The sequence below is a fragment of the Lipotes vexillifer genome, unplaced genomic scaffold (assembly GCF_000442215.2).
Source record: "Lipotes vexillifer unplaced genomic scaffold, Lipotes_vexillifer_v1.1 scaffold1077, whole genome shotgun sequence".
NCBI classification, from domain to species: Eukaryota; Metazoa; Chordata; class Mammalia; order Artiodactyla; family Lipotidae; genus Lipotes; species Lipotes vexillifer.
Window position 1 is genome coordinate 950,963 of NW_006784237.1, and position 18,379 is coordinate 969,341.

An 18,379-nucleotide genomic window follows, 5' to 3' on the forward strand; every position below is an offset into this window, starting at 1 on the left:
TTCCCTACAATTCCTTCACTGTCAGTCTTCAGGAGAAACAAGTTTTAATAGTTTGGAATGAATCCTTCCAGACTATTTACACATGTTGGCTCAATATATATAGCTATGTTTCCTGGTGTCCGTTTTTCACAAAAATGAAATCATATTATTCTACAATTTGCTTATTTTACCAATTAACTTGTCATGGGCACTGTTCCATGGCCTCGGTCTTTTTCATGGCTGTATAATACTCTGCTGTATTGATGTATCTTGGTTTATTTAGCTTTTCTCCTGCTGACAGATTTTATCTGCTTACACATCATGTTGCATGAACTCCAAGGGTTGGTAGCTTTTGTCCTGGGTACATCTGTGCTTAGTTTCCCCACTACATTCTGCAGGCTAGAGGAAGCCTAGAACATTTGCCTTGGTTGCTTATTGGGTTGTCATTTGATCTTGGATTGGCCTCAGTTCAGATAAAAAGCACCAACTCTGTTGTGTGGGGTTTGAGGGGAACAGCAGCATGTTTATAGCTGTTTCTCATTTCTACCCTCTAGCTGGGTTGTACCTTCTAGCTGGGATGGATTTTGGCTATATCATTCCTAGATGCTCTTATGGTGGCAGAGTTCTGGGATTCAGAGCTATAAGAAAGTTCTGATTGTCAAATCTGTTTCTTTAATCGGCAATCCTTAAAGTCAGGACATCTTTTTAGGGAATACTTTGAGAATACATTTGTTTTTTTCATGATTGTAGAATATTTTTGTCTCTTTATATTTCTAACCAGGTGCACTGAAATTTAATTTGTGACTTTCACATTGGCATAATTAACCACAGTCATAAATTCAAATACCAACATATTCCAAGGTTAATATTTCATTGGCAGGGATGGCATTCATTAAGGTGTTCATAAAATTTCATATTCTTAAGTCACTATTTACTTAGTAGATACTGTAACTTATTTTTGTCATGGCTACTGGCCATATCTTGGAGTTTAACATCTGCTGGCTGAAACTGCTACACACTCTTGAAATTCTAAACCCTAATTGCCTAGAATGAAAACAATATTTTAATTTATATACAGGCATACCTTGGAAATATTGAGGGTTCGGTTCCAGACCTCCAAAATAAAGTGAATATTGCAATAAAGTGAGTCACACAAATTTTTTGGCTTCCGAGTGCATATGAAAGTTATGCTTATACTATACTGTAGTCTGTGTAATAGCATTATGTCTAAAAAAAGTACATATCTTAATTTAAAAAATACTTTATTGCTAAAAAAATGCTAACCATCATCTTACAATGCAGGGTTCAGTTTGTAAAAACTGCAGTTATGTGCAAAGCACAGTAAAGTGAAGGGCAATAAAACCAGGTCTGCCTGTAAGTTTTCTGTTTGGAAGATTTTTATTTCATGTTCCTAAAAGAGTAATGTAGAATTTAAAGAAGGTGATACAAAATTATTAGAAATGTAGAGGAGAAATTACGACTTCTCCTTTGTAATATGGTAACTGTGTAACATATTTTAAGCAGTAACTTGCTGTTGGTTTTAATATTTTTTACCTTCCTCCACACTGGCATCCTGCTATGATATCATAGCTATACTTTTTGATTTATTATTATACAGAGTGTGTCATGCACAGTGGGAACAACCACACCAAGCCAGTGTCGAGAATACATCCTTATTTTCTGTGACATTTTCTAGTTTAAAATGGAGTTGTGGTCGTTAACCATATTTCAATACACTTGAACGAAGAGAGTTGTAACCCTTTTACTTTCCCGGTGATTTCTTCATGTTCGGTTTCCTTGAATGTCTAGTGGCTTGAGCTTTTCCTTTGCTACGGTTTTTACACTCTATTTTGTGTTTTCCTTCTCCACACAAAAAATGTCCTAAGACTATTTATTTATATGCAAATATACTCCCAAAGGAACAAAAAGGCACTTTCATTCTTAGAGCTATATGAGGAAAATAATGATATTCAGATACAAAAATGTGAAATACATTCAGTTTATAACACAAAAATATAATAGAAGGCATTTTTAACGACATACATAGAATTACAAATCTCATTTTTCTTTTGCACTAGGATTAGCTACTGAAAACTTTTTTAACAGTGCAAAAATCAAAGAACAGTCCAGCTGAAAGGGAGTTACAACTTATTTGGCATAAAATTGAATTGCTAATTTTTAATTATTGGATTTAAATAATTTATTTTTATTACTTAATCAAAACTACCATCATATGCTTGAAAATATTTATTCTCTTCAACATCAGACTTTCCTTTTCTCTTTCAGTCTGTGATCAAAACAGGGCGACTGCTAGTTAGTCACGAGGCTCCCTTGACGGGCGGCTTTGCCTCTGAGATCAGCTCAACGGTTCAGGTAGAGTAACTTTTTGGCACTGATGTGAGCGTTTGTGCATTTGCATGTGTCTATGCGTTTGTGCATTTGCATGTGTCTATTCCAAGAACAAAATTACTTATCACAATATATAAAAGCATGCACTGTTTAGAAAAGTACATTTTTCCGTCTGACTCCAATTCACTGTCCTTTAGATAATGGTCTAATTACATCTTCTAGAAAAGAAATCTTAAAAGCTGAAAATTCCTTAATAGGAAGAAGGAAGTTTGAAATAATCTTAGTAAAGTAATGTCAGTTATGTTTGCTAGGATAAGAGGAAAAGAAAACTCTTAAATTTGAATGGGATATTTCTCTTCTAATAAAACTTATCATGATGAATCTTATCATGAAACGTTTGATTTATAAAATTGATTTTAACAGCCTTCACCTTAGAAAAAATGAATCTGTCAAAAGTCAATAATTTAAATTCAGTAACAAATTTCACAATCAATAATTTAATTTATTAATCTGATTAATCATATGCTATTGGTGACACTTTAGGAATGGTTTAAAAACATTTCTTTTTAAAAAGGGTTCAGTTAAGATGCTGCATTATCAGGAAAAAATTCTACAAACCTCTTTATGGAGGATTTTTACTTAAAACTTTCATTCACATTTATATCATAGATGGGAATAAGATGACTTAAATGTTTCATTTTTCCTAACTTTTTAAATTAAAAATTAAATAACTATATTTTAAATGGAAAGTTCGTATGCATTTTAAATTCAGAGTATCTTTGCACCTAGCAAACATTTTACTTTTCTTTACTGGTGGTAAGACGATTTTATTGTTAAGATACATATAAATTGAAAATTCCTTTAAGAGTATATGGTTAAAAACTTGATATAAAATTATGATATATGAGCACTAATGATTTCTACCAATAAAATATCTTTAAGTATGAACTGACAATGTTATAAATATTGTATAATTAAATGAATCAAATTTAAACATAAATATTTTAAAAACTAGATCAAAAGAATTCATAATTACGATAAAAATTATGCTGTTATTTTTACATGTGGTATACATTTTTCACTAACAAAATTAAGAAAATACTTGAGTTTTGTAGATTTGTTGTCTTCCTTATTATAGAGACTACAATTTGAAGCATATTGCTTATCATTGTGTAACATAAATACATGGTATTTACCTTGCATTTTATTCATTGAGTAGCCTAATGTAGTATCCCTGTAAGGAGAAAAAAAGAGGGGGGCTTGCAAGAATGAATCACTAACACCAAGATGGTATTTCAAGTCAAAGGCAAACTGTAAAAAGAAACTGGGATTTTCTGATTCCTAGTTAATATGTGGTCCACTAAACCCATCTGGCTGTTGCTAATGGAACTTTATCTGACAGCTTTGTTTCATTTTGCCCACTGAATGTCATCTTATTGTTATCTCAAAACTTTCACTTGCATTTAAATGTAAAAGGAAAATAAATAGAACATGGAATTAGAAATTATAACTAAAGTCCACTTTCTCTAGACGTGCTTTTTAAATTTGAATTCCATTGATTACTATAAGCTGCATAGAATGTAACATATTTTTCAGCTTGGAAAAGAATTAGAAAGATTATCTAGCCTAGTGTCTACTGGTCTTGAATAATATGTGGATTCGTGTCAAAGGAAAATTGTCTCTCGGGCTCCAAGAATACATTTGTGAATTCCAGTTTGGGGAACATCATATCATGAGTTAAATATAGTCACAATAAAAAGCTTACACCATCAAAATCATAAACACTGTATCAAAAGCAGATCCTGAAATTATATGATAGTAATCAGTGGTTAAGGTACAGAATATGGTCATATTTTTTATCATAATATGAAGACACCAAAACAAAGACTAGATCAAATTATATGATAGTAATCAGTGGTTAAGTGGTACAGAATATGGTCATAGTTTTTATCATAATATGAAGACACCAAAACAAAGACCACACCTTATAATACTCAGACTCCCAAAATATGCCCACTGATCCTGGGTGTCTGAGGTCTGAGAAATCCTGACCCAAACCAACTGGATTCCTTTAACAGATGAGTGTTTCTCATTCAAAGTGCTTGTGATTGACCTGATTTTAAAATTAAGTGGAAGATTTGGGACTAGGACAGGAGTCTTGAGTAAATGTTGAGTATGTACATATGCATTCTTTATTCAAAGTACCCCCACCCCATGAGGAAGATAGAAGTTGGATTCGTTATAAGATGTTCTCTGTTTTCCATGTTTAAATCTTTCAACCAACTAACCACAAAATAAATTAAGGAAATAATGTAAAATTTGTAGAGAGGTCTTAGTTTGATATTTTGAGGAATTAGAATTTAGATTTATTAATATGAGGAAGAATTACAAAATGCTCACAGTTGATTTTGCTTAATTCAGATTTTACTTGTACAAATGGAAAGTGTGGAAAATGAATTTTAACAAAATATAATCAACATTGGATTTCCAAATGTTTGCCTGTGTGGCTTTTATGTATTGACAAGGAAGGAAACAAAAAGCTAGACACCTTGTTTGTGTTTTGTTTTGTTTTGTTTTTTTGGTTTGTTTGTTTGCTTTTTTGGTAATAATGTTTGCATACAATATAGGGTAATCTGAATAATGCAATCTACTTTTCAGTAATTGTTTCATGCACATATTCCAATAAATGCAGCATACTGTATTGAGCACCTTATTTACGGAAGGCCTCATTCCCTATTGTAAGTGAAGCCTGTATTAAATTATCCAAGTGCCTGGGCTTCTTTAAACTAAAATCACTTAAGTGTGAGGTGCAGCTGCTTTCACCACTTGGAACGGTTCATGTTTCTGTATTTCTTTTTGGTTGTGTATACTTTGTAACGTTGAAAAAGATAAAGCAGGGTTAAGATTTTGAAAGCAATTTTCTGGAAGGGCAGGGAAATGGTACATAGAGAACTTTTCATTGTTGTCCTAAAGAAGTTTGAAATTAGGGGTGAGAATGATCTATACGTTTGAGCACTATGGATTAAAATGCTGAGTTACTCTCATTGTATCAACAAATGTAAATTTTATGTGAAAGTAAGCACATGCAAAAACAATCTGCTCCAAAACCATCGTTTTGTGGAAAGTATTTGATAGTTCTTTAAAAGCTCATGGTTAATCTTACAAAATTGCTCTTAATATTACAATATTTTAAGAGAATGATTATTAACAATAAAACTACTGTTTTAATACATTAAAAACTGAGAGTACCATTTTCTGTTTTGCTCAAATTTTAAATTATTTCCCATATTAAAAATTAAGAATCCTGAAGAGAATACAGTATTTTAGACAGTATTTCTTTAAGTTTATAATTGATATTTTTAGATAGAAAAATTATATCATGCTCTATAAAATGAATATCAAGTAAAGGAACTTTTTTTTTTTTTGCTAGCTATGGGAAGTATTGCTGGCTTTACTATTTATTATTTTTAGTTAGATAAAATATGAGAAGAATGAATATAAAATATGTTCATATTTTATTTATATAACTTTTCAATTTATAGCAGATGGCTCTTCTATCATAAAAGGAGTTCAGTGTACACAAGTTTTTTCATGCCCGTTGCCTCTTTTTCATAAAGCCATTTATTATTATTTCAAAAAATATTTATTGTTAGTCTCAGTTTGAAGTAAGTGAAAATCACAAAAGTGATTAGGAGACTATTTTATATTAATTACACATAACATTGTAAACTTATATTGATCAATAGCTTCTTCATAAAATTTATATAAATGCTTAGAAAAATCAAAACCAATCCATTGAATCTGAGAACTGCTTTGCATTCCTATTGGATTAATTTGGAAGCAAACTGGGAGGTGGAACAAGCTGAGTGAGGTCTGTTATATCTGGCTCTCCTCTGGGGAAGATTTCTTGGTCAGTCATCCAAAGCTTCACTTGTCTCTTCCCATCTAATTTTACATTCCCATCTGTTCTCACTTTGGGGTGAGGGAACTTTTTCCTTCTTTCCTTTGACACATACCGAAACTTGGAGAAGAACTTGATTTGTGGAAAAGTGCAGAGACAACAGAGTTTAGCTAATTCATTGACCTCATTGTGGAGTTTGAGCAAAGATTTTGTTGTTTTGGAAAATTATATGACTTAGTTTGATGTGATGTTTGTATTCCTCAGCTTTATGTAACCATAGCTTAAAAAAAAATTTTTTTACTGTGCAAAAAAGAATATGTTAACCTCATCCATTTAAATATTTTGCCCAAATTAATTTATATCCTATATTCTCCAATGAAATTTTCAAAATAAGTGTTATTTAGGAATATTAAGACCAAATAATTCCTGGCATTTTAGTAGCTTTAAGCAGTGTACTTTCTTTAAGCCTTGTGGAAACCAATCTTTATTGTTAATTTCTAATACAGTCCCATAATGATGAACTAAATCTTGACTCTGATAAGCTTGGGATAATAACACAAAAAATGTTTGTTGTTTTTTTTTTTTTCCTTTCTGGATTCGGTGCTTAATAAGAGTGCCAAAAATTTTAGGGATTGGGGTTGGCTTAAAGGTTTGAATTTTTTTTTTTTTTTTTTAACACATGGAAGCAATAAGTCTGCAATAAAGAGTCCAATTGGAGAGTATGGTAAATTTCCATACCATTGTTCCATCCTTTCTGTGCAGTCTCTATTCGTAGGATAAGAACTCAGAAACTGTGCATACAGACATATATTTTTAAGGTAATCATATTCTAAAAGTTTGAGAGGGTTTTATAGGGTTTACATTAATCATCGTGTAAAAGGAAACTTTCCTAATTTTCAAGTAAAGGAATTTTGCTTTTCTCACTCTTTCATGTTAGAAAGGACTATGCAGAAGGATATTTTTCTTATAAACTTACTATTACCACCAAATTTACCAGCACTCTGTTTACAAACGTCAGTCTGAAGAAGAGGGATATGGTACTAAATGGTCTTGAGATTTTTACATTGTGGAATATATGTTTAAATAAAATTACCATGTTGATAAAGTAAGAGTCATCAGAGGAAGCTATAAGGGCAGTAATTTGATGAATAGTTTACTGCAATTTAATAATATTATTACTATTTTAAAAACTTTTTTAAATTCTGCTAGTGATTCAAAGCATTTGCCAGCAACGAAAATAGCGATCAGGAAATGCATACTTGTGTACTATCATCTATCTAGATGGAGCCAAAGCATCAGAAAAGCAGTTCAACATACAGTATTCAGATATACGATGAGCTTTTTAAAATGGAATTTTGCCCTGAAGCCTGTTAAGTGTTCAGTAAACAGCTTCCATGGCCATAAATATGAACCGAAGACTAAATCTTTCCGGGGATGCGTCATGGATAGATGTGCTGTATCACGGTTTGTGATTAAGCCCATGTTTCACTCTGTGGGTCCTCCCCCTTGCCCTGACCCCACCTTGTCTCCCTCAATGTCTCTTTCTCCTTTGCTCATTAGTGTCCAGGTGGCCAGGCTTCTCCCATCAGCACTCTTCTTCCTCTCCCCATTCTCTCCTGGGCAGTCTCAACCATTTGCCTGGCTGGTCTTAAAACCTTCAAATCTGAAACCTTCAAGATTGGCTCTGCCTGTTGGGCCTCAGACTCAGAATTCCAATTTCATGCTAGTTTTGGTAAGGATAAGAAATTTGTGGACTTCGCTGGGGGCACAGTGGTTAAGAATCTGCCTGCCAATGCAAGGGACACAGGTTCAAGCCCTGGTTCGGGAAGATCCCACATGCCGCAGAGCAACTAAGCCCACACACCACAACAAAGAGTAGCCCCCACTCGCCGCAACTAGAGAAAGCCCACATGCAACAATGAAGACCCAACGCAGCCAAAAATAAATAAATCAATCAATCGAAATAATAAAACTGTAACTCTATATCCTTAAAAAAAAAAAAAGAAATTTGTATGATAAAATGGTTTATGTGGAAGGATTTTAACATGAAACGGGGAGAAAAGGTAGACATCAGCACCTGGGTATCTGCCAGTTTCTGGAAATCAGCTTATCTCAAAATGAATTCTATTTCTCCTCAAATCTTTCTGGGCTTCTTAAATTGTCTTCTTATCTTGGCCTCTAACGTCTTATCACTTTACTATCCATTATTTTCTTACAGGACACATCATATGTTGTCCATCATCTGTTCAAAAACCTCCAATAGATCTTCTCTGGAGTAATAAGATCTTTAGGTCAAGATCCTCAGCTGCCCAAACCGATGTTTCCAATGTTATTTTTCATATCCTTTTATGATTCTAGTATCACAGTGATCACACTGGCCTACTAGACATTTTCTGAATGATAATTAATTTGTACAACCAGCCTTTATTGAATACTCTGGGCATAGCCTTAATTTGGGCCTTTCATTCAAGAAATAGAGTTCTTGTTTTATAGACACTTAAGAGTTCAGTAGAAGAAATAGATGCTAAACAGATAATTATACTGTGGTACATACTAGGATAGAGAAGTATTCAGAAGACTATGGGATTATTAAATACTTGATCACCTAACTCAGATGGGATGGTTGAGTTAACTCTTGGAGGAGTGAAGATGGGTGAGGATTCAGGCAGAGGGAACAATATAAATAAGGAGGCAGAAAAAAATATATGATATTCTAGGGGTTACAATGGTTTTGGTATGGTTGAAGAGTAGTATGTGAGGTTTGTAGCATGAGGTAAGTATCAACAGGTAGGTGAGAATTAGATTCTACAGAATCTTACATGTAATAGCAAGTAATTCGTTTTTGTGTAGAGGAAACTGACAGGCCAGAGTAAAGCCAGCTTGCATAGATATAAATTCCAGTTTAAATACATTATTTATGTATTTAAAATACACCTTATAAACTCCCTAGTAAAAAGGAAGTAATACGAGCTCGAAAAACAGTGGTCACAATGATCATTATTTAAGGCAAAGGGGTGTAACTAAAGGGTTTTAAGCAGGAGATTAACATAGAAAGATTTACAATTTAGAAAGACCTCTGGCATTTATGTTAAGGATGCATTGGGAGGGGTGAGGCAGGAAGTCACAGAGATTAATTAAGAAACTATTTGAGGGCTTCCCTGGTGGCGCAGTGGTTGAGAGTCCGCCTGCCGATGCAGGGGACACGGATTCGTGCCCCGGTCCGGGAAGATCCCATGTGCCGCGGAGCGGCTGGGCCCGTGAGCCATGGCCGCTGAGCCTGCGTGTCCGGAGCCTGTGCTCCGCAACGGAAGAGGCCACAGCAGTGAGAGCCCCGCGTACCGCAAAAAAAAAAAAAAAAAACTATTTGAGTAATTTAAGGGTCTTCTGAACCAAGGACACAGGAGTGGGGTTGGAGAGAAAGGTGAATTTTAGAGAGAGGAGAAGGAAGAGTATGAAAGAAAGACTTGCTGACTGATTAAGTAGGAGTCAGGCAGGGAAGGCTTAGCTTGATTTCTAGGTTGGGTGAATTTTGAATGGAGGTACCCTTTCACTGAGTTGGGGACTATCATTGGAAAATGGGTTTAAGCACATCGTCTGTGGAAGATGATGAATTAATTTTAGACTTGTAGAATTTGAGGTGGGGATGGAAAATGTGTCTCTGCAGCTCTGGAGAGATTCTAAGGTATAGGAAAAGATTAAGGAATCATCATCTTATAGTGATGGCTGAGGTCACGGTTATGGGTGTGATCACACAGGAAAAGGATAGTCTTAAGAAGGGAACTTGCTGAAGAAGGAGTCCTCACCCACATTTACGAGCAAGAGAGGAAGAGCTATAAAGGAAGGTGAGTTGGAATGTCCAAAGGAAGGAAGGGAGGAAGAGAGAGCCATTACAGAATAATAGCAGGGAGACTTTTACCATGGAATAGGTGGCCAACAATATTAAATGCATCCACGTTTGTCAGCTAGACTGATGGTTGTACCTTGAGTATAGCAACCGGATGACATTGGTGACTTTGGTGAAAGCAAATGCGGCCCCCATTGTGTTGGGGCTGGTGAATGAATGGTGAAGAATTAAAGCGAGAAATGTAGACCACTATTTCAAGAAACGTGACTTTTAACGAAAGGGAGAGGGGAATAAAATAGTTGGAAATGGGCTCGATCTCTCAGTGTTATTTGCTCAGCTTGGAATGCCACTTTCTCAGTTTGAAGCCCTCTGGCAGTCTCCTTAACAGCTCCCCTACTCCTCCCTTCACTTCTTCCCCCCATGCCCATCCTCTCCCTTCCACCTCCAGCCCATCTAGCAATCAGGTTTTCAGTCTCTCTCAAATCTGCCCTTTGCTTTCTATTCCCCTAATAAACTCTAAATGAACCAGAAAAAAAAAAAAAAAAGAAGAAAAGAAAAAAAAAAAAAAAAGAAGAAAAGAAAAAAAAAAAGAAAACCAAACCACAAAATCTAAAGGAAAAATGTAGATAATAACTGATATTGAGATGGGCAAGCAATTTTTGAGCAAAAAATTAAAAAGCAATAGGATCAATCATATTTTCACAGATTAATGTATTTGCATAAAGTGAAAAACATTTGTGTGACAAAAAACAGGCACAACTGAAAGGAGAATGACAACTGGGAAAGTGTTGGAACATGTGACGAAAAATTGATATGTGTCCTGTATTAAACATTCCTAACTATCAATAAGGAAATTAGTAGCCCCTGTATTTAAAGGTCAGAGGCAGATTGTTTTTAGAACTATTAATGGCTAGTAAACATAAAATGATATACCACTTACTATGACTAAAAATGCAAATTTCAGAACGGGATATCAGTCTTCTTTGTTACCCATAAGAGTGGCACTGCTTAAAAATTTTAGTGTTGAGATGGCGCAGGATAAATGTGGAAGTTGATTCATCTTCCCAGGAAATCAGTTTGGTAATGTGTGTCAAAACTCTGCTTTTGACCTAGGAATTCTAGGCATCCTCACTTTGGAGTTACAAGAATGGATAAGGGCATTCTCCTCCATGCCATTCAATTGATTAATAAAATATTGGAAGCAATATCAGTTACAACAGGAATATAGTCGAATAAATTATAATGAACACTGTGGATTTGTTAAAATCATTAAAAGAATAGTTAACATTGTAACATTTGTATGGATGTAATACTAAATGAAAAACTCACTAGGCAAGCCTGCAGGTGTTTTACTTGCCCAATTGTGTGAAAAGAAAAGAAAAATTATACATTGATACAGGCATAGGAAAAAAATCTTCAAAACAAGAGTTCTGTTGATTTTTATTTTCTTCCTCATAATTTCTTTATTGTCTATGTACATATATCATAATTTATAGTAATTAAGAGCTTTCTTATAATTAGATGTCTCTCCCACATGGCATGGTAAGTCTTTGAGTTCTTCCTAAATTGTTTTAAATAAGAAAGCTCATTTTGCTCATTGAGTTGATTTTTTAAATTTCATATTTCACGTTGGTGTGTTTCTTAATTTTGGACGTTTGAGTTTTGGGAATTGTCATTCATAGTGGTAATACTTAACTCAGGTTCGTGATGTGGGATAGTTTTAAACCCAGAGAAACCCCACTGCATAGATTTGGCCATTCTGCAGGTTAGTTCTATCCCCACATGCATGGTATATTTGATTCATTGCTCTCATTATAAAAGTGAAAGCACCATAATGTTGGGATATTCAGATTATTTCATTTTGCTGTGTTAAACAGTCAATGATACTGAGACTAACATTACTAGTATGTAATGATACTAACATTGGGTCCCCTGCTTATTTTTCTTCCCTCCTTTTGGTATTAGCTTTACGATGGATCGCTATCATTCTTTTTGAAACCTTTCTGGATGTAAGCCAGTCAGAAAAAAGATCAACCACATTCCATCTCTCTGGGTAATGATAAAGTGCTCAGTTTCTCTCATACAGTCATTATTTTTCCAGTCAGAAGTAGTCCCCTTTGAATTCAAAGGTGCATTCATACCAGACCTCCTGCACTTTTTTCTCCCTGTTTTGTAACCTCTGGTTAGTATTTTGTTGTGTCCTTTTGGTGGTGTCCCAAGATCACTCCTGTCCATCCCTCTTAAGACCAACTGATCTGCCAGTTGGATGGAAAAAATTAACTCTGCTGGAATGTTTAAAAGTAAATGTGCTCAACTGAAAGGTTATGTTATAAAAGTGTAGTCCTAAATCACGAGGTAGATGTTATTTAAAGGAGTATGTGGGTTCTCCAGTAACCTCAGTTTGGAAATAGCCCCTCCACTGAGGGTCCCCGATGCTGCATCTGCAGTAGCTCCATAATGCAGAGGTTTCCTCCATCACATTATTTTGTCTTCCTGTCCTCATAGCCCTTGAAATGTCTGCAGGTTTCTCATTGATTTATTTAGTGTCCTTCTTGCCTCGATAGAAGGCAAGCTTCATGTCTGCTCCTGTAAGCCTGGTGCCTAAGATCCCTGCCTGGCACTAAGCAGGTACTTGATAAATAATTTAAATGAATTGTTTGTCCCCAGGCATCACTGTTGTTAGCAGTTTCTTTGAAGAGTGACCTTGCTGCCTTACGTTGTATACAGAAACTCCTAGTTTCAAAACCTGCTAGACTGGACTGTTGGCCTTTTGTATATCACCACTCCAATTTGTTGTCCCCTAACCCCACCAGAATAATTCGCTTTGTATTTGTTGAGTTAACCTCCGAAAGGAGCACTGATATTATGTGCCGTTGTCTTTCAAATTTCTATTTCGCGTCCTTTCGGCAAAGTGTTATTTCTTTTGAATAATCTAGTGTTGCTTTTTTCCTCCTCCTAATTGTCTAGTGAGGCTAAAGAAGACATTTACATTTAAATAGTTACCAATGAAGTTTCATAGCATGAACAGACTGTTCAACAAGTAAAATAGGTTCTCAAAAGGAAAGCATTACTTTCTTTTAAAAGTTAGTTTTGGGATTGACATGTACACACTACTATATTTAAAATAGATAACCAACAAAGACCTACTGTATAGCACAGGGAACTCTGCTCAATACTCCATAATAACCTAAATGGGAAAAGAATTTGAAAAGGAATAGATACATGTATATGTATAGCTGAAACACTTTGCTGTACACCTGAAACTAACATAACATTGTTACTCAACTATACTCCAATATAAAATAAAAAATTTTTTTTACAAGTTAGTGATTTCTATGATATGGTACCTTTAAATTGTATTTCAGCACCTAAAGAGTTGTAGTTGCCTTTTGAAGCAGTAATTCTTGAATATCTGGTTGTATTCCCAAAGAAAATTATAATTGATTTAAAATATTTCATTTCCTTATTTGGTGTGAAACAGTTTCTTGTATTGAAAAAAATCATTTTGTAATGTACAACCTTGTCTTAATATTTTTCAAACTGCAATAAGGTTATTTAAACTTTTGTAAATGAGAGACAGCAGAGCCTGTATCCATGTTGTGGCCAATCCTTTTGGCCACCTTGTACAACGTCCTAGGCAAATATGGAGAAGCATATTAAGTCAGGCAAGAAATTTTAGGCAGGTTTTATCAGCATTGTGTTCACTATCAACAAGGGGCTGGGTGGCCTCCTGGAGATAGAAATAAATTTCTCAGCTACTTTGTCATTCCTCTTGGTGTGCAGTAAAGTTGCTGTTGTTGAAAACTCATTTTATTTTGGTAATCTCAAGTAATTAAATGTATAGCTCCAATTAGTGTACATGTTGTTAAAAGGCCCATCATCTCTTTCCATGAATGAGTTCATAGCTCGCCAAAACACAGTTGAGTTGAAAATAGACATGAAAATAGAAATTAACTACTGCTAATGAATTTTCTGCTCAATTTGAATCTAAACACTGGTGAAAATTAAGACAAGTTACAATCAGCACTTAACCACCCAAACAAGCAGTTGAAAATGAAAGCTATAAGCAGAAATCATCTAGTTTAAAACTGTTTTGATTTTTAAAATCTATCATTGTTAATGAAAGTGTTCAAGAGGTTGTTTTAATTTGCAGAAATGTCTGAAAAAACTGCATTTGATTGGGGAAGTGTTGAATATTTGATTATTTTCTTTAAAGTCATGTTGAAGAAGGGACTTTATTTTTAATTCTTGATCCGTTTGAAGAGGCATACCTTTCTGTTTTTAATCCTTGAAAGGATCATAGTTTTATATTGCAGATGGCACCAAGAATCAATTTGTCTTTATCAAAATTATTAGGTGAAAATGATAATTCATGAGTACACTTTTAGGAGCATTTAAATATTTGTGTTTTAAGAAGTGCATTGAGATGACTAACATTTCATAATTCATGTTTATAACATCCACAATGTACTATTGTTTAAAACAAGTTCTGATTATTTTCTCTTTTGATAGGATTAGTTTAACCTCATAATAACTACATTTCTGCGTTTCTGTCCTGGTCCAATTTTAAATTCAGAGCTTAGAATACAGATAGTATAAAATACTTGCTATGCCTGTATTATTGAATGCTTTCTGGACCAGTCAATCTCAGTTCTCCCTGAGATGGCTTGTATTTTTAAATGTTCTAGCACCATTTTTCTCCTTTATTCTGCTTGTCTTTTAAAAATAGTACCAATGTTTATTTCTATATTAGCAGTTAAGAAAATTGAAATTTAGTCTTACCTTTACAGCTCATTATGGAAGAATCTTCAGCCTCTGCACTCTGATAATAAATTTATGCTTTATTTTTTTAACCGTGAACTTTTCTGGGCATAGATTTCTACCGAAGTGTGTGCAGCAGACCCAGCTGAATGTATTTTGTGAGTAATATTCCAACATCACACAGTCCTATACTTTATTAAAACCAGCTTTCCTGTGGCAGTTCCAAAAACATAGTTCAGGCACCTTAGAAATAATGAAGTAATATACAAATGTTGCTAAAATAGTCTTTTAATATGATGGAATGTTTTATTATGTATGCAGCTGTCAATTTACCTAATAAGTTAAATACAGTATTCATTTTAATAAAACCCATGTACTTTACAAAACTAGGATGTTGATTTACATTGAGTCATGGAAGCCACAGGTGAAGCTAAATCCTCCTGTCGGTGAGGATGCCACCTGGATGCCTTCTTAGCCCTTCAGAGAACCACAGAATCTTTTTTCTCTCCTTTCCTTCCTTCTGGCCTCCCTCCCTCCCTTTCTTTCTTTCTATTTGCTTTTCCTGATAGTGTTCTCTAGTATTCTCCATGCTGGTCTCACCAAACCCATCGATCTTTGCAGCAAAGCTATGATTCTGCTCTCACCATGGGCTAACTAAGCATCATTCTAGGCAGTGTGTGCTTACGAAAACCTTCTCCATCCTAGTCAGCAAGAATCAGAAGTACCCTGTAATGTTGGAAGAAGGTGAAAGAATAAGGTTGGATGTAGGCATGTATTTTCTTTTCACATGGTTGATCAAAAGTGATATTTTTAAAAATTATGGAATTACTTAATACCATTTGAAAAGCATTTTTAAAGTGGATTGTCTATCAGTACAAAGTGTGTGCGGGCTTCCCACCAAAGGATATATGAATTAACTTTTTAACCAATGGTTTTTTAAAACGGTATCATGGAATAGGGTGTTATATATGAAACTTCTGCCTACGTTGTTAATTTCCTCCGAGGATAGCATAACTAACAGTAGTTTTAATCATGCTGTTAGAGGATAATTTGCTAAAGTTGAAATGAGGGGGATCATTTTGACACATAATTAAGAAAGACATTCTTTTCCAAATATCAAGTGAAGAAAAGAAACAAGTGGGGTCCATAAAACATTTAAAAATGATTTCTCCTAAGAATAAGCCGGGTTTTCATTTTTTTCCCTCAGAACAAATGTCCTGAGGGGGGAAAAAAAATCCCATTTTGAAATGTTGATTATGCCATTTGAAGAAATTTGCTAAGTACTTGAAAAGTTCATGTAGTATGACTTTTCTTGCTGCTTGCCTTGTTGCTGAAAATTAGGACAAAATATTGCTGTTCACTGATGAAGCACCTTTTAGCTAAGAATGTAAAGCAGAGTTATTACTAACGTCATCATTGTGTTACTGCTATTAAAAAGGTTCTTTTAGAAGGATGGCTTGGCTCACTTGCTACCTGGCTAATGAATTTGTTTTCCTGGGGGACAAACAGCCTTAAAACAATGTTTTCTGAGAGGATAGAATTCCATGTTAAACAAATAGAGATCCTTCCCTTGAGATACTGGGAAGGCTCTGTGGGCTTATCAGGTGACTACTAGTTTGTTGAAAGTCCTTTGCCTAACAAATGTGAAGCCAACAGTCTTTCTGTTGTCGATAACATTTTAAATTGATAACTGTTTCATAGATAAAATCTAAAGTCCTTTGTTACTAGTGAAGGCTTTTCTTAGTGAAAGTTTATTGTGTTTTTTTGGTGTCACAGGAGTGGAGTATTATCACCCGTGACAATATTGATCATGCTGTATGCAAGTCAAGCATTTTAAGTGCAATTTCATATTTCCATTGGTTTTCATGAAGCCCTTGGTCACCTGTACATCACATAGAGCAGACGTTTGTATTAGGGTACATTTATCTAAAGAAATGTTCAGTATGTACAGTAAGTGACCATAGAGTTCCAGCTTCCATGTCAGGCTAAGGAGAGGTGAACTGGTAGGGAGATGGGAAATTAGACCCACGCCTGTTGGTCTAATAGCCCAACTGTTAAAATAGTTGTTCTCATTTCCACCAATTCTCATTTCCTATTGTATGGATAGGAAGCTTGTCATAGAAACAGAGAAGACTTGAGGTGGTAGTGGAAAAAAGATGGTCATACACTTTATCTTCCTAACTTGGACAGAAGGCATAAACTAGGCATAAATCCTCATTGCTAAGGAATTATTGAATGGCCGATATGTATATTTCTAAAATTTTCAAACCCCCCCCCCTTTTTTTTTTGTGAGGGAGGGGAGTTTCTTGGAGTGTTTTGTTTTTTTTTAATGATTCTAGTAAGGCATTTAAAATAATATGGTTGCATTTTAAATTTCATTGTGTAGTCTAAAATATTAGCTAAAAACAGTCATCTTTTCATTGATTCCATGAGCCCTTTAAGGGTTTTATACAGTACAATGTTGAATTTGTCCCTTCGTTAAAAAGGTAAGCCTTTTTAACGCAGTGGTTGAGAGTCCGCCTGCCGATGCAGGGGACACGGGCTCGTGCCCCGGTCTGGGAAGATCCCACATGCCGTGGAGTGGCTGGGCCCGTGAGCCATGGCCGCTGAGCCTGCGCGTCCAGAGCCTGTGCTCCGCAATGGGAGAGGCCACAGCAGTGAGAGGCCCGCGTACCAACGGGAGAGGCCACAACAGTGAGAGGGCCCCGGACCGCCAAAAAAAAAAAAAAAAAAGGGTAAGCCTGCCATTATATCAGCAGGTAAAGTAATCATCAAATTACACTGATTAATTGCAAGAAAGATCAAGGAGTGAACAAAATATAGTGATAATAATAATTTTTGTCAAATAGTGATCATTTGTAATCTTAAGTGATAAATAGCTAACAAATAATTTGTCACTTGGTCTAGTTGGTCAGTTCATACAGCATCTTGTTTTGCTATAGTAGAAAGATTACTTGACTATTTTTAGGGATGACATACTATTCCACATATTACTACTTTTATTGATGGATAATTCTTTGGGGATTTTTCAGGGAAACCATGGGATGCTAAATAACTATCATCAAAAGGGACTTCTGCTGTACACTGTAATTATATTTGCCTCTTTTTTTTTTTCGGAGTATAGTTGCTTTACAATGTTGTGTTAGTTTATACTGTACAGCAAAATGAATCAGATATATGTATACATATATCCCCTCCTTTTTGGATTTCCTTCCTATTTAGGTCACCACAGAGCATTGAGTAGACTTCCTTGTGCTACTCAAGGAAGAACAGTAGGTTCTCATTAGTTATCTATTTTATACATAGTAGTGTATATATATTTGCTTTTTATAGTCACTCTTTGGTAAAATCATTTAAAGAAGGTTACTTTTCAAATCCATTTAGTAAGGTTCAAAAGAAATATTCTAAAATATTAGCAGATGTTTTTTTATTTCTTGGTAGAGGGAATATATTATGAATGATTTTCATTTTCTCCTTTATCCTTTTCTCCATTTTCCAAAATTTCCAACTGCTTACTTCCTATCTCAATCGGGCTGTCGAGTAAG

The 18,379-nt window shown here is 34.8% G+C and overlaps 1 protein-coding gene across 1 annotated transcript in view; it reads left to right on the top strand.

The window, feature by feature from the left end:
- The window catches only part of BCKDHB (branched chain keto acid dehydrogenase E1 subunit beta), a 239,140-nt gene that overhangs the window by 177,062 nt on the left and 43,699 nt on the right, over positions 1 to 18,379 (top strand). The window contains exon 9 of the mRNA XM_007456624.1: positions 2,266 to 2,352. Coding sequence (XP_007456686.1) covers positions 2,266 to 2,352 — 87 coding nt within the window. The remainder of the gene's footprint in view (positions 1 to 2,265; positions 2,353 to 18,379) is intronic.